General features: G+C 49.9%; 1 protein-coding gene across 1 annotated transcript; it reads right to left on the reverse strand.

The window, feature by feature from the left end:
* Nucleotides 1–3,170: 3,170 nt before the first annotated feature.
* Nucleotides 3,171–6,839, reverse strand: LOC311519106 (16 kDa beta-galactoside-binding lectin-like). Its single transcript, XM_084625324.1, has 4 exons — nucleotides 6,720–6,839; nucleotides 4,148–4,227; nucleotides 3,752–3,923; nucleotides 3,171–3,379 (listed from the first exon to the last, which is right to left on the reverse strand). The coding sequence occupies exons 1-4, from the start codon at nucleotides 6,726–6,728 to the stop codon at nucleotides 3,233–3,235; spliced, it is 408 nt and encodes a 135-aa protein (XP_084481450.1). The 5' UTR covers nucleotides 6,729–6,839; the 3' UTR covers nucleotides 3,171–3,232.
* Nucleotides 6,840–12,964: the final 6,125 nt, after the last annotated feature.

Here is a 12,964-nt window from a genome sequence, read left to right on the forward strand (position 1 = left end):
GCTGCTGGTACAACACGAGCCAGCCTAGGTGCCTATTGTTAACTCGGTACACCAGTCTCCTTGGTAACAAAAGGAGTAGTTACAGCTCCGGAGCTTCAGCCATCTCACTTCACTTCCCCCCTCAGGGCTTCCCGTGGGAAGTACTGCACACCACACCGTTCCCTCCCACCATTGCTCCTTGCAGTTGTTGTGTCCAGAGCACTGGAAGCTGCCAACATCTGTGAGCAGGTCAGTAAACCCAACTTACCCAACAGTGAGAGAGGGAGTGGTACCAGCTGGCCCTAGATGGGTCAAATGAACAGGTAGGATCTTAAAGGGTTAGAGGGCAAGGCACCTACCATGCATGCACCAAAGAGCTGCCTCCTGAGCACCTGGGGAAGGGCAATAGAGAGAAGGCTCCCCTGTCCCACAGGGGACCTGAGTTTCCATGGTTTTCCTTTAAAGCTTCTCTTCCTTCCTCTGCTATACCTCTTAAGACTCCTTTCCCCACCTGTGCTTTGGCTTAAAGCACAGGGGAAATCTGAGGGGGAGAGAGGCAGCCAGTGTTGCCCCAGGATAAGGATGGTGGCCATAGCTTAGCCAGCCCGCATTACATCCCTCCCATCCTGCTTGGAGTTGCGCACTACGACCCTGGTGGCAGTCCGAGTGGGTTGAGGTGCAGCATCAGTCCTTCCCCACATTCACAGCAAGCCTGGAGGGGCCGGGAGCAGAGAGTTAGACACCTGCACTGTGCCACCCCCAGCACTGGAGTCAATCCCATGCTGGGCTGCCGTGGAAACAAACATGCCTTTTGGTGTGGGAGAGAAAACTCCCAGAATGCTCCATGCTCACCCTGCCCCGAGCTTCCCGCACAGCTAGAGGAGGGGAGAGTGTAGCTTCTGGGAGGCTGTTTTGAATGGGTTAATTGGAGGGGCAGCCCCCATCCTTTCCCTAGGAGGAAGGCATTTCTAAGAGCAAGCCTGCTCCCCGGTTACTCAGGCACCCTGCAGCCAGGGTGAGGCAGAATGATAGCGTCTCTGGTCTCGAGGAGTAAGACAGCCTTCTCCCCTCCAGCCCCAGGTTCTTTGGGGAAAATGGCACCGCAGTTGCTGTAAGACACCAGCTCAGCTTGATAGAAAACCTCTACCTTCCCATCCCAGGAGGGGATAAAGTGTATGAGGCCCCCCTCCCCCTAGCACACTCCAGGAGTTGATTTAAGTGGAAGATCCAGGTATAGTCCGTATGTCGGAGCTATCAGATCATTCTGCTGCCCCTCCCCACCCAAAGGGCTCGGGGTGTTCTGCTGTGAAAGGCCCAGCTCCACAGCCAGAACTTTCCTGGAACCCCCATCTTTGATAATGACCTTCAGCTGAAGGCCTAGCCAAGGCATGATTGGGCCTTATTTGGCGAGAGGACCTAGCAGCAGTTGCATCAGCATTGTCTCCTCCAGCTCTGGGGAGAGGAGTCTTTTCTTGGCTTTGAGGCAGCAGCTGGGAGGGAGTTCAACCTGGGCTGTTGGGAAGCAGAGTTTTGCTGTAAGTGTTCCTTCTGCATGCCTAAATCAGAGGGTAAAGGCAGGGGATATGGAGAGGAAGTTTGAGTGGATCCCAGTTTAACAGGATTAGCCCCTATCCTGACTGTTCTCCCTATTTTCAGGAGCTCAGCCAGGATAACAACTAGCCAGCTGCATTGATTCAGTCTGTTCTCTGCCTTTCCCAGCTCCTCTCTTCCCTGCTTACTGAGGAGGTCAGCTCTAACCCCACTCGCAGTATCTGAATGCTGTGTGTAGTGGCCACAGAGCTCCTCTGCCATCCCACTCTTATTCTCCTACATCGCTGTGAGGGAGGCTGGGGCAGTAGCTGGAAGAGGGCATTTAGCAAGGCAAGGAGAAAGCTGCTGCCAGAGGCAAGGTAAGCAACACTTCAATCAGCAGAAGCTAGAAGAGCAAGCATGCTCCCCCACCCCACCCTGCTTTGAGCCCCACCAGAGATGGTTTTAAAAAGTCTCCTAGAGTTGATGTGTTCCCCTACCCCCCAAAAAATTTACTAGAATTGTTTAAAAAAGCCTAAAATATTTCACAAGTTCTCATTCCACTCTAATGCCCACTCCGAGAGCCCCATTCCACCAACGGGGTCTCCCCTGCCCTGAGCTGGATCACTTTCCCAATGACAAGTCCCCATTGACACCTGCCCAGTTAACACCCCCCGACTTTCTCCCCTCCCCAGGAGATACATAAGAGACTCCTATGTAGCCCTCCCTCCCAGTGAGGAACACCACTGGTACAGTTGTGAGGAGACAGGCAGTCCTTCAAAGCCTGAGCCACTCTGTCAAGAACTGCAGATCATACCTATCTGTAGTGCATCCTAGTCTAACAACCCCAGCTATCAAAAGAGATAGGACTTGTACACTGCCTGAAATCCAGCAAGCTAGGACAGCCAGCCACCTCCAGGATTCAGCCCTAGCTCCACAACTGCATTTACATAACTGAGCAGATGATCACTGCAGGAGGTGCGGGCAGTATCCTTTAACAGCGAGAAGTTCATGGGGGCTGTGGAGGGGGGAGATGAGTGAAGTTAATAGCCTCTTTCAGCTAAGAGGTGGCATTTACACTAGGCGGCAGCAGCGGGGGAGGTGAGAAAACCTGGATTTGTGCCGGAAATGGCCAACCTGGATTATCATACACATTTTAAAAAGAGAGTGGTCACTTTGGATGGGCTATTACCAGCAGGAGAGTGAGTTTGTGGGGGGGAGGGTGAGAAAACCTGGATTTGTGCTGGAAATGGCCCAACTTGATGATCACTTTAGATAAGCTATTACCAGCAGGAGAGTGGGGTGGGAGGAGGTATTGTTTCATGGTCTCTGTGTATATAATGTCTTCTGCAGTTTCCACGGTATGCATCCGATGACGTGAGCTGTAGCTCACGAAAGCTCATGCTCAAATAAATTGGTGAGTCTCTAAGGTGCCACAAGTCCTCCTTTTCTTTTTGCGAATACAGACTAACACGGCTGCTACTCTGAAACCAGATTACCATCAGTTTTCTTTAAGGGGGGGGGGGGGAAAATAGGTGTCCCAGGGCTGGCAATTAGGTACGTGTTGGCTCCTGGTACAACTTAGCCATTCCTATTTAGTGCAGGAGAGGCAAGCTGGCTCGAGCAGATGAAATGGCAAAGAGCGGGCAGACACGGCAAGCTTGAAGGCCAAGTTTAGATTTATTTCACTGAGCAGGGAGGTGGAAGGAATAGGACTCAGCAGTTAGCTAAACTTAATGGCTCTGATGGCAAAGTCACCTTCCACAGACAGGTACTCAATGTTCTGCAGGCCCAGCCGATTGGGGAACGCGATCTCCTTGTCACCAGCCAGTTTCACCATCAGGTCTGCTGTGTCAAAGGAGATACAGATCTGCAAGGAGTAGGCACATTAGAACCAGCACAGGCAGCCAATCCCCATGACCTCTTAGAGACGGGTTAACCAGGAGCTTCGCCCAGACAGCATTAGCTACTCTTCCCTCAACTAGCATCTGTCTTGAGGGGGAGAAAGCCTGATTTCCCCAGATCTGGCTGAGAGGGCACCCCAAAAATCTCAAGGGGCCTCACTGGTGCCTTCACCTGAGTGAAGAGAGGCCTATTTCATTCATGTGAAGTGCTTTGCTGTATGGTGTGAAAGGTGCTGCAGGAATGTAGGGATAGGAACTCCCCAGGTCCAGAAGGACCCCAGCTCCATAAATCAAGTGCCCTCTTAGCATAGCTTTGTTCCCCACTCCCGGGTCCTCACCTCAGTCTTGTCACCCTGCTGGAAGGGAAAGTCAGTCTCCCTCTCCTCTGTCCCCCACATCCCATCCTCCATGGAGTTGCACACAATGACGTTCACATCCCCGTGGCTGTCGAAGCGTGGGTTGAAGTGCAGCACCAGGTTGCTGCGGTCCTTCCCCACATTCACAGCAAACCTGGCATGGAGGAGACAATCAGACACACAACCACACTACGCAGCCCCTCCCACCGGAGTCCAGACCGATCATCTCTGTAATGCAGAGACGGATCTAACAACAGAGAGAGCGGAAGCTGTCCGGAGACAGATTCACCTCTGGCACCTACCCCTGTCGTGTGCTAAGGGAAGAATCCCCACTGGTTACCTAAATGATGATGCAACATCTAACCCTTCCCAACTCACCCCTTGGCTTCCGGCAAGATCTTCCCCTTCACTTTGATGCACTCTCCAGCCTGGACGTTCAAGTGAGTAGCAACCAGTCTCTAAGGGAGTCAAGCCACAAACGTATTAGCCTCCCCCTTGGGGATCAACAGACCTACTTCCTCGGTTTGAAGGGAGAGGCAATAGCACCGGGGACACAAGAAATAAGTGCTGAGCATGAGCTAGAGACAAGACAAGTTCCAAACCATCCCCCTGATCAGTCAGCGACCAGAATCATTAACATGCAACCACAGTTCCGTGGCCTACGGAATGAGGTCTGTTGGTCTCCGTCCAGTTCCCATGGGGCAGGACTCCAAGTGTTCCCAGCCACAGGCACTAACTGGCCTGATGGCCAGCAGTCTGTCCAGAGGTCAAGCACTGAATGGACTAGAGGCGCACGTTGGTCTCATTAGCTGCAGCCCATGGGATTTGGGGATGTAACACACACAGGGAAGCCTGCACTGCTACGCCTGCCGCTGCTTGGGCTTTACCTGCACTGGAGTTAAGAGGGCTCAATTCTTCCCTGGGAGTTTGACTAGCATTTTTCCCTAGCTGCCTTTCTAAAAGAAGCCACCGTTCATTTCTTAGGCGCCTGACCCTTTAGCGTGCAGAGAGGTAACTTCCCCGGCCTGCAGAAATTTGAGACTTAACCCTCTTTTAATCTACCCTCCCACATTTAAAGCCATGGCTGTTACTGTGCAATATCTACAACCCACCAGCTTGCTGTGCACACGGTCTTAGCCGGCCAGTGCTCCCGTGCACTGGGAGCCCTGAGTGGGGCTTGGCTTGCTAGCTGAAAGCGCTTGCCCATCAGCCAGCTTGCTTGCATACATCCCAGCCTCTGCTGCAGGGGAGCAAATGAAGTACATGAAAACATCCACCTTCAGCCCCTTGCTACCCCATCTCCACCAGGTGCCACCCTTGTCTTGCAAAGGGCAGCCACTAACCCTGAAGGGAGCTGACCTTGATAAACAACCTCCATATCCAGCCTGCGTCTGGCCAGAGGCCCCATTCCACCCACTGGATCAGAAACACAAGCACCCTCACCTGAGGAGCTATTGGAATTTAGCTCCAAAGAGACCGCAATAATGAGCTTAAGACCGAAACCTGTCACAGCCAGGGTTATATTGCATTAGACCAATGGAAACAGTAGCATTTGCACCAGTATCACCTCCTCCAGTTTTGGAGAGAGGGTCACTTTCCTTCATTTGGACACAGTTTTTTGTTTTATCTCCTTCTCCAGGAGGTGGGGGAGAGACAGTTCAGAGCCTGGGAACAGCTGCAACATTTCTCGCTTCACACCCCACCCCCAGGCAGACCTTCCCAACCCCTGTGTTACAGGGAGTCAGTGACCAATGGAGAGGCCAGATCTCTCCGGTTAGTGGGCTCTGATCCTGCAACCTGTTCTGGAAACTCGAACTGTCCTCATTTTAGTTGGATCAGCCAAGAGGCTATCCAGCCACCTGCATAGTCTATTCGGTTTTGTCCAGCTCTCCCATTCTCACCATAATGCTGAGGTCAGCCCAGCTATGATCTGCAGATTGCTAAACTGCTTATCACCATAGCATCTAAGCCCTACTTATCCTGGCTCCCTACACATCCCTCTTTTATTCTGTTTCTGGAGCACAGGCTGAAACTTGGTCGGATGGCAGAGCCAGGGAGGAGGTAGCCACCAAGACTGAGGAAGGTAAGCAATATTTAAGAGCTGCATTTCGGAGTTAGAGAGGGCTGAAAGGCCAAGGTTGGGTCAGTGACATGCCCCTATCCTGTAGTGCCCTATAGGGCTGAGTTAAAGGGGGTTTATTTTAAGTTAAAAGAACCCAAAAAAGGCTCTATACAGGCATGAAATGTTTTATAAGAGTTCTCAAGAAAAAAAAAGTGTACTTAGATATTCTTTCCAGACTGTCTAAGACATTGGAAACATTAGTAGAGTTACTGACACTACAAGTGCTGAAAACTGTTAACCTAAATAATAAGTGGCCCACCATGAACCCTTCAAAACAAAGGCTACTTGGAAATATCTTGCAAAAATAAAAATTCATCTATCTCTAGTGTTCCTTCCCCCTCAGTGTTATAGTCCAATCATGCATTTTTCTTCCATCACTGACATATGGCCCAACCCAATACCCACAGCTACTAACCCTTTAGCTATTTCCCCCTCCGTTAAAGAAATTCTTCTATTCCAAGGTACAACAGAAAAAGAGCCCTGCAGCTCACCCTGGGAGAGCCTTAAGAGAGAAGTCAGATGAGTGGGGGGGGGGGGGGAGGGTATGTACTAGACCAGCTGTCTGGTCACCCAGCACATGATTCACAGCTCTCCCAAAAAGAAAAGGAGGACTTGTGGCACCTTAGAGACTAACAAACAAATTTATTTGAGCATAAGTCCTCCTTTTCTTTTTGCAGATATAGACTTACACGGCTGCTACTCTGAAAGCTCTCCCAAACACACTCACCAGCAGTTAACCTTCTTCCAGGATTCCACACCTAGCTTCCTATCCCCCTGTCTTGCAAGTAAAGCCCTAACCAGTCCCAGCTACAGAGAGACAAGACTCACACATTCCATGCTGCTGACTGAAGCCACACCACAGTTAGGACAACTGCTTGCTTTCCAGTTCCAAGATTCAGCTGTGTGACTCAGCACTACCTCTACAGGGCCTTTAAACAGCTGACCTGGGCAGCAAAGGGCTCACATGATTAAACAGGTGGGTGAGTGGGTGGGGCTGGGGCTGGGAAAGAGTCAGTTCTTCTTCTTCCAAACTTCAGGCATACAAAGAGAGACCAGCAGACCAGCTTCAATACAGTATTTGGTTTGGAAGACTGAGCTTTTTTCAGCCGAGCAGTAACATTTGCACTGGCTGGCAGCAGCGTGGTTTCGGATCAATATCCCCAGTTTGCTTTAAAGAAGCAGCGAACATGCATGAATCTCAGGGCTGGTAGTTATAGAATTGTTTGCTTCGGGAACAATTCACTGTGCTTATGCTAGCTAACTGAAAACCAGCCTGTCCACGCACAACCATCCCTCCAGCAGCTGCTCTGCCAGGGTATTGTGGCATCTATCCCACAAATCGAAGCCCCGCCAGCTCCATGTGGGCAGTGTTGGGCTTTTGAAAACATACTGGCTAAGGCAGAGGTGTGGGAGCCTAAAGGATATGATTCTAATCCTGGCTTTGCTGCTGTGTCTCCATTTGCCCATCTGTAAAATGGGAGAAATAATTCTCATCCCCCTCACAGAACGTGTGTAACGAGGCCTGATGCTTGCAAAGCATTTTGGGATTCTTCGGTGGAAGGGGCTATAGCAGCGCAAAGTATTATTGCTATTGGCAATTAAATAAAAGTGTTGCTGTAGGCAAGGATGGTATTAAAAAGCGTGTCTAAAAATCGAGGTCGTTCGTGTGGGGCACCAGTAAACAAACTGGGTATTCAGACCTCAGCTTTTTCACACAGCATGGCCTAGCCAGTTTTGATCTGCATGCACTAGAATCCGGGGGTGGGCAGGAGCCACGCTTTGGTGTGAGCTGAGGAAAAGACGCGGTAGAAGGAAATGCAGCCAGCAAGGGAAGGATTGTTTGTCAGCGAGCTGCTACCACACGTTATTCCCCTGGGGGGGGTCTCTTGGCAGAGCCATAACGTGGCCCCATTAGGATTCTGCAAAGAGGAGTCAGGAGAGCTGGGTTTTGTTCCTGGCTCTGCCGTGGACTTTCCAAGTCACTTAGGCCCAGATCCACACACAGTATATACATGCTGCAGCTGGGAGCCAGCTTCCCAGACTGGTACACAGACAGAGACTAAGAAAAGGAGGACTTGTGGCACCTTAGAGACTAACAAATTTATTTGAGCATAAGCTTTCGTGAGCTACAGCTCACTTCATCGGATGTATTCAGTGGAAAATACAGTGGGGAGATTTATATACATAGAGAACATGAAATAATGGGTGTTGCCATACACACTGTAACGAGAGTGATCACTTAAGGTGAGCGATTACCAGCAGGGACTAGTGCACTCAACGTAGCAATGTGGAGGTTGTGGCATGGGCCAGCCTGACACTCCGGGACCAAACTCAGGTGGCTAGCTACATCCACGCTGGTACTGCCCATCAGTCAGTCTAGTCTACCTCTGATGGGAGACATGGTCCCAGCTGGAGTGTAGACATACCCAAAGGTATTTAGGCACTTAATGCTGATTGTGGTAGTTACGTGCGGCTAAATACCTTTGAGGATCTGGGCCTTAACTCCTCTGTGCCTCTATTTCTCCCTGGGGATAACTAAACCTACTTTACAGTGGTGGTGTAAGAGTTCGTTAATGTTTTGCAAAGTGCTTTGTGAGTCCTTCAAATGGAAGCTGCTATAGAAGGGCAAAATACCATTATCTGTTTGGTAAGCAATGACTAATGGCTGAGATGGGTATCCACCTATATAGAAGGGCTGTCAACACTGGACTTGTTTAGGGTGTGCGTGAAATTGAGCAAAGGAATTTATGGCTGAATAGCAGAGGGAAATGTCCTGCCTGTGGGATCTACATCAAACTCCAGTGTCCCAAACTCCCTCTGACCCCTGACTTCTATTAATCACCTTGAAAAATCACCCTCAAATCCCAAACCTTAGTTATCTGAATGTCCAAGTGTCCCCATGACAGAGTGGGAATCATGTCTATACTGCCTTTGAGCTGGGAAATGCTCCCACTCCCATGGGAAGTGCTGAAAGCCATATCCCATCAGACATCTAAAACTGGACAAAGCACTAGAAAAAATACTGAAGGAAACTACTTTGTGATCTCAGAAGATGGACTGTGGCTCTGAGCTCCATGTGGGCAGGCCTCTTCACACATGTAGAAGCCCCACTGAAACCAAAGGGGCTTTGCATGGGCACAAGGGGTCTCTGTGAGTGGAGCTTGTTGCAGGATCAGAGCCTTAGTGACCCATCTCCTGCCTGTTTAGGGCCTGATCCAAAGCCCATTGAGGTCAATCTCTAGAACCTGATCTACACACCAAAGTACTGGCTTAACTAAAGGTGTGGTTTTTTGGCTGATGTAGTTAAACCCTCTCAATCTCCTGTGTGGAGACTCAAATAGGCTTCAGTCTGATTTATATGGGGTTAACTTGCATAGTGAATGTACAGGTACAAGCTCCCCGGACTAAAAACTGTTTTAAACCAATATAAAAGTTTCGACAACAGGGGTTTGCCCCAGTTGAACTCAGCTGGTTTTCAAACCGACATTAATTAAACTGGTGTCAAGTCTGCGTGTAAACGGGGCTGAGAGCGCTCTGATTTCTGTTGGTGGTGGTTGGATGTGTGCGGCCCTGTTCATGGCCACTCCTGGGCTACGATAAATTCTGTCCGGGTTCTTGTGGTGTTTTACATTCAAATCCATGGCCTTGGCTACATGAGGCAAGTGACCACATGTAGATCAGAGTACTTGTTCCAGAATAAAATCACTTCTATCCCAGAACAGAAGAGTTATTCTGGAATAGCTAAATTATATTGGAATAAGAAAAGGAGTAGTATTCGTGGCACCTTAGAGACTAAGAAATTTATTTGAGCATGAGCTTTCTGATGAAGTGAGCTGTAGCTCACGAAAGCTCATGCTCAAATAAATTGGTTAGTCTCTAAGGTGCCACAAGTCCTCCTGTTCTTTTTGCGAATACAGACTAACACGGCTGCTACTCTGAAACCTATATTGGAATAGTTATTCCAGAATAGCTATGCTGGTGAATTTTGTGTTATGTGGACAAGGCCTAAACAACTTGGAAAGGCCTTGCCACTAGCATTTTCTATTCTCCCTAACCCTCTGTTCCCTCCCTTCACTATTCCTGGAGCTCTGCCATGAGTGTCTCTGCAAATCATGCTGTTCCTTCCCCCGGCCCTGTGGTGCCCCAGGCATGATTTGCTGGTGTCACTGCTTTCACTGTTAAAGCACATCTTTCTTACGAACAGCCAGTCTAGTCTCTGCTGTCCCTGCCCTTAAAGGCTGTTCCTTCAGACAAGGAGATATAATTGCAGAGTCAAACTGAACTGAGTATTTTCCTCAGCGCCCCAGTGACAACGAGGGGTTGGAATGATGTTCAGGACCAGAACGGGGTCAGCAGCAGCCCCTCTGCTCTGTGCTGATGTAATGTGCCACCATTCTTATGCCAGGCTGAGGGAGCAAAGTGTGGGGCCAGAGAAGAATCCCAACAGTGTCTGTGATGCCAGACTGGCTCCCTCCTCCCTAAAAGATTCTTCCACAAACCTCTCTTCTGCGTGGAGGGGAAGGAAGAACTCATCCCCTCCCTACTTTTCCACAGGGTGAGAGAAAGAAAAGGACCCCTGGCAGCTCCCCATCCCCTCCAAGGGCTTTGTAGCAGGGCAGATGGGGAGCCCTCCTCTCCACATGAAAAAGAATTTGCTCCGAACCTTGGATCCTCTGCACCACACATGAGGGAAGGAAGGGAGAACCCATCACCTCCATCCAGGGGGAAGAAGGACTAAACCCAAGCCCTTTTCCACCCACACCCCAGACTACTTCTGCCGCTGGGGGCGGCTCTGTGCCTGGGGATGCCAGGTGGACTGCCCCACCAGCAGTGAGTGGACTAAGCTTTCCGTAGGATTTCCTCCCTGGAATATGTATGTCTGACACCAGTGCCCTCAGCCTTCCTCTGCATGTTGCTGCTCGCTGTGACCAATAGGTGTCACTCTCAGAGCAAACATGAACTGGGTGGGGATATGGAGAACACAGAGGCGAAGAGAAGAAATAAAGAGTCCCTCATAACACTCTTGCAGCAAGAAGCCTCAGTGCAAAGGTGCCTGGAGTAACCACACACAATTGCTGCCAGGGAGAAAAATGCAATATTCCTCACTGTGTGGGGCACTAAATTCAGTCCTCACATAAATACAACTGACATACGGCTCTGTGCATCTCCCCAAAGGCCCAAACTATCCCCACCACAGGGATAGTAAGGATTTCCCTCAGGGAAATTGTTTCCTCAGGGGCAAGGGTAACAGGAGATTCAGCCCCCTCAACACACAGATCCCCACATGCCTGCGGCTTTCAGAGGAATCTGTTGGATGCCGGAGCCATCCAAATGGAGGCTGCCTCCCCACACCCTCCTGGCTCCCTCTGCTGCTCACCTCCTGGGACCGTGCCTCCAGGCTTTCTTCTCGCCTCAGCCCCCAGCACAGAAGGGCCCCTTGCACGATTTACCATTTGTGGAGCCATTGCCTGGAGGGTTGTTCATGTGGGGCCACAAGGCAGCTCTTGGGGAGGATGGTGGGGTTTGAGCCATGTCTGCTTCTCCACCGCCCCATGCTTGGAGAGCTACCGCTGAGAAGTGTTATATAAGAGCTAGGTGGTATTTATCACTAAATACTATTAGTATTTATCCCCATTATCCGAGATGAGCAGCAGCCCTCAGAGGCTCCATCTGTTTCCCTGGCACCCACGCCCAGCTTTGTTGCTTTGTGGTGCACCCATACACAGCACCACTTATTTGTTTATTTGCATTTTTTTCTAAATTACTAATTGTCTGAGTGACAATTTGACAACTTGAGAAAGAAACAACAAAGGTGGGGTGAAGGCCTCTGTTTCTCATGTTTAAAAAAGAAAAAAAAAAAACCAATGGGTTTGCTGAAGCTACATCCTCCATTGCATCTGTTCCTGTATGGGGTGGGGCTGGCATGCTTCGTAAGCTGCGCTGAGGGCGGTGGCTGCCCGCTCAGCGGCTCCTTAGAACTGGAGTAACAAAGGGAATTCGATGCCCTTAGCTTATCACAGGTGCCTTGCGAGCACTAGGAAACAATCAGCCTGTAGTTCTCCCCTGGTGAGGCTTTGCAGCAGCAGAGGAAGGCTGGGCTTGTAGCTAAATGCACTGGACTCAGGAGAACGGCATTCAAGTCCCAGTTCTACCAAAGACTCCCTGGGTTACCTGGAGCAATCACTTAGCACTTGTCTACACTGGAAAGTTTTGCCACTTTAACTATACTGGTATAATCAAAGGGACACCACCACTCGTGTGGAGGCAGTTCTGCCCATATAAAAGTGCTTTTCCTGTCTAGCTTATCCTGGTTCAGGAAGTGAAATAAACTATGCCGGGATAACTACAGTCACACTGGGGTTGTTCCTGGATCATTATATCAGTAAAACAAATCACACCCCTTAGCACCATATTTTTACTGCATTATCTCATGTAAACCAGGCCTTGGGCACAGAGAGTCTATGGCCCAGATGTGCAGAGGGTTTTAATACCTCTCTGTTCCCCATCTGCAGAGTAGGCATAATAGTCCTTCCTTTCTTCCACCCTTTGTCTGTCTTGTTTAGTTAGGCTGTGGGGCAGGGACTGTCTCTTACTATGTTTATGGGCAGCATCTTACACCTGATCTCAGCTGTGGCAACTAGGTGTTACTGTAATCTAAATAGTGAGAGACAGTGTAGATAGGGCTTTTTCCTCAGAAGGCTGTGTAATTCCTAATGAAAAGGAGAGAGTTATTTTCAAAAGCCAGCTCCTGCTCTGACTCACCCCCGTGAAACCTGGCTGAGGCCAACAGGGCTACCCAGTTGTGAGAGAGCAGGATTTGCCAGCATGCCACCTCCCACCTGTGTTAGAAGCAGGACACCTTCATTCCAGATGTAACCAGGCCAGCCCCCTCAGGACTGGGGGTCGTGCTACAGCCCTCCTGCCTCAGTTTCCTCTCTTGGCCTGTTCAATAAACTCAAAACCTACTTTTGTCCATTCCTATCCCTTCTTGGGTTCTGCTTTATTAAACTCACCAACATCCCAAATCACGTTTTCAAGGCCAGCCAGGATTCCATGCTAACCAGAAGTTTCTC

Source organism: Lepidochelys olivacea (genome assembly GCF_965140295.1).
Source record: "Lepidochelys olivacea isolate rLepOli2 genome assembly, chromosome: 4".
Taxonomy (NCBI): domain Eukaryota; kingdom Metazoa; phylum Chordata; order Testudines; family Cheloniidae; genus Lepidochelys; species Lepidochelys olivacea.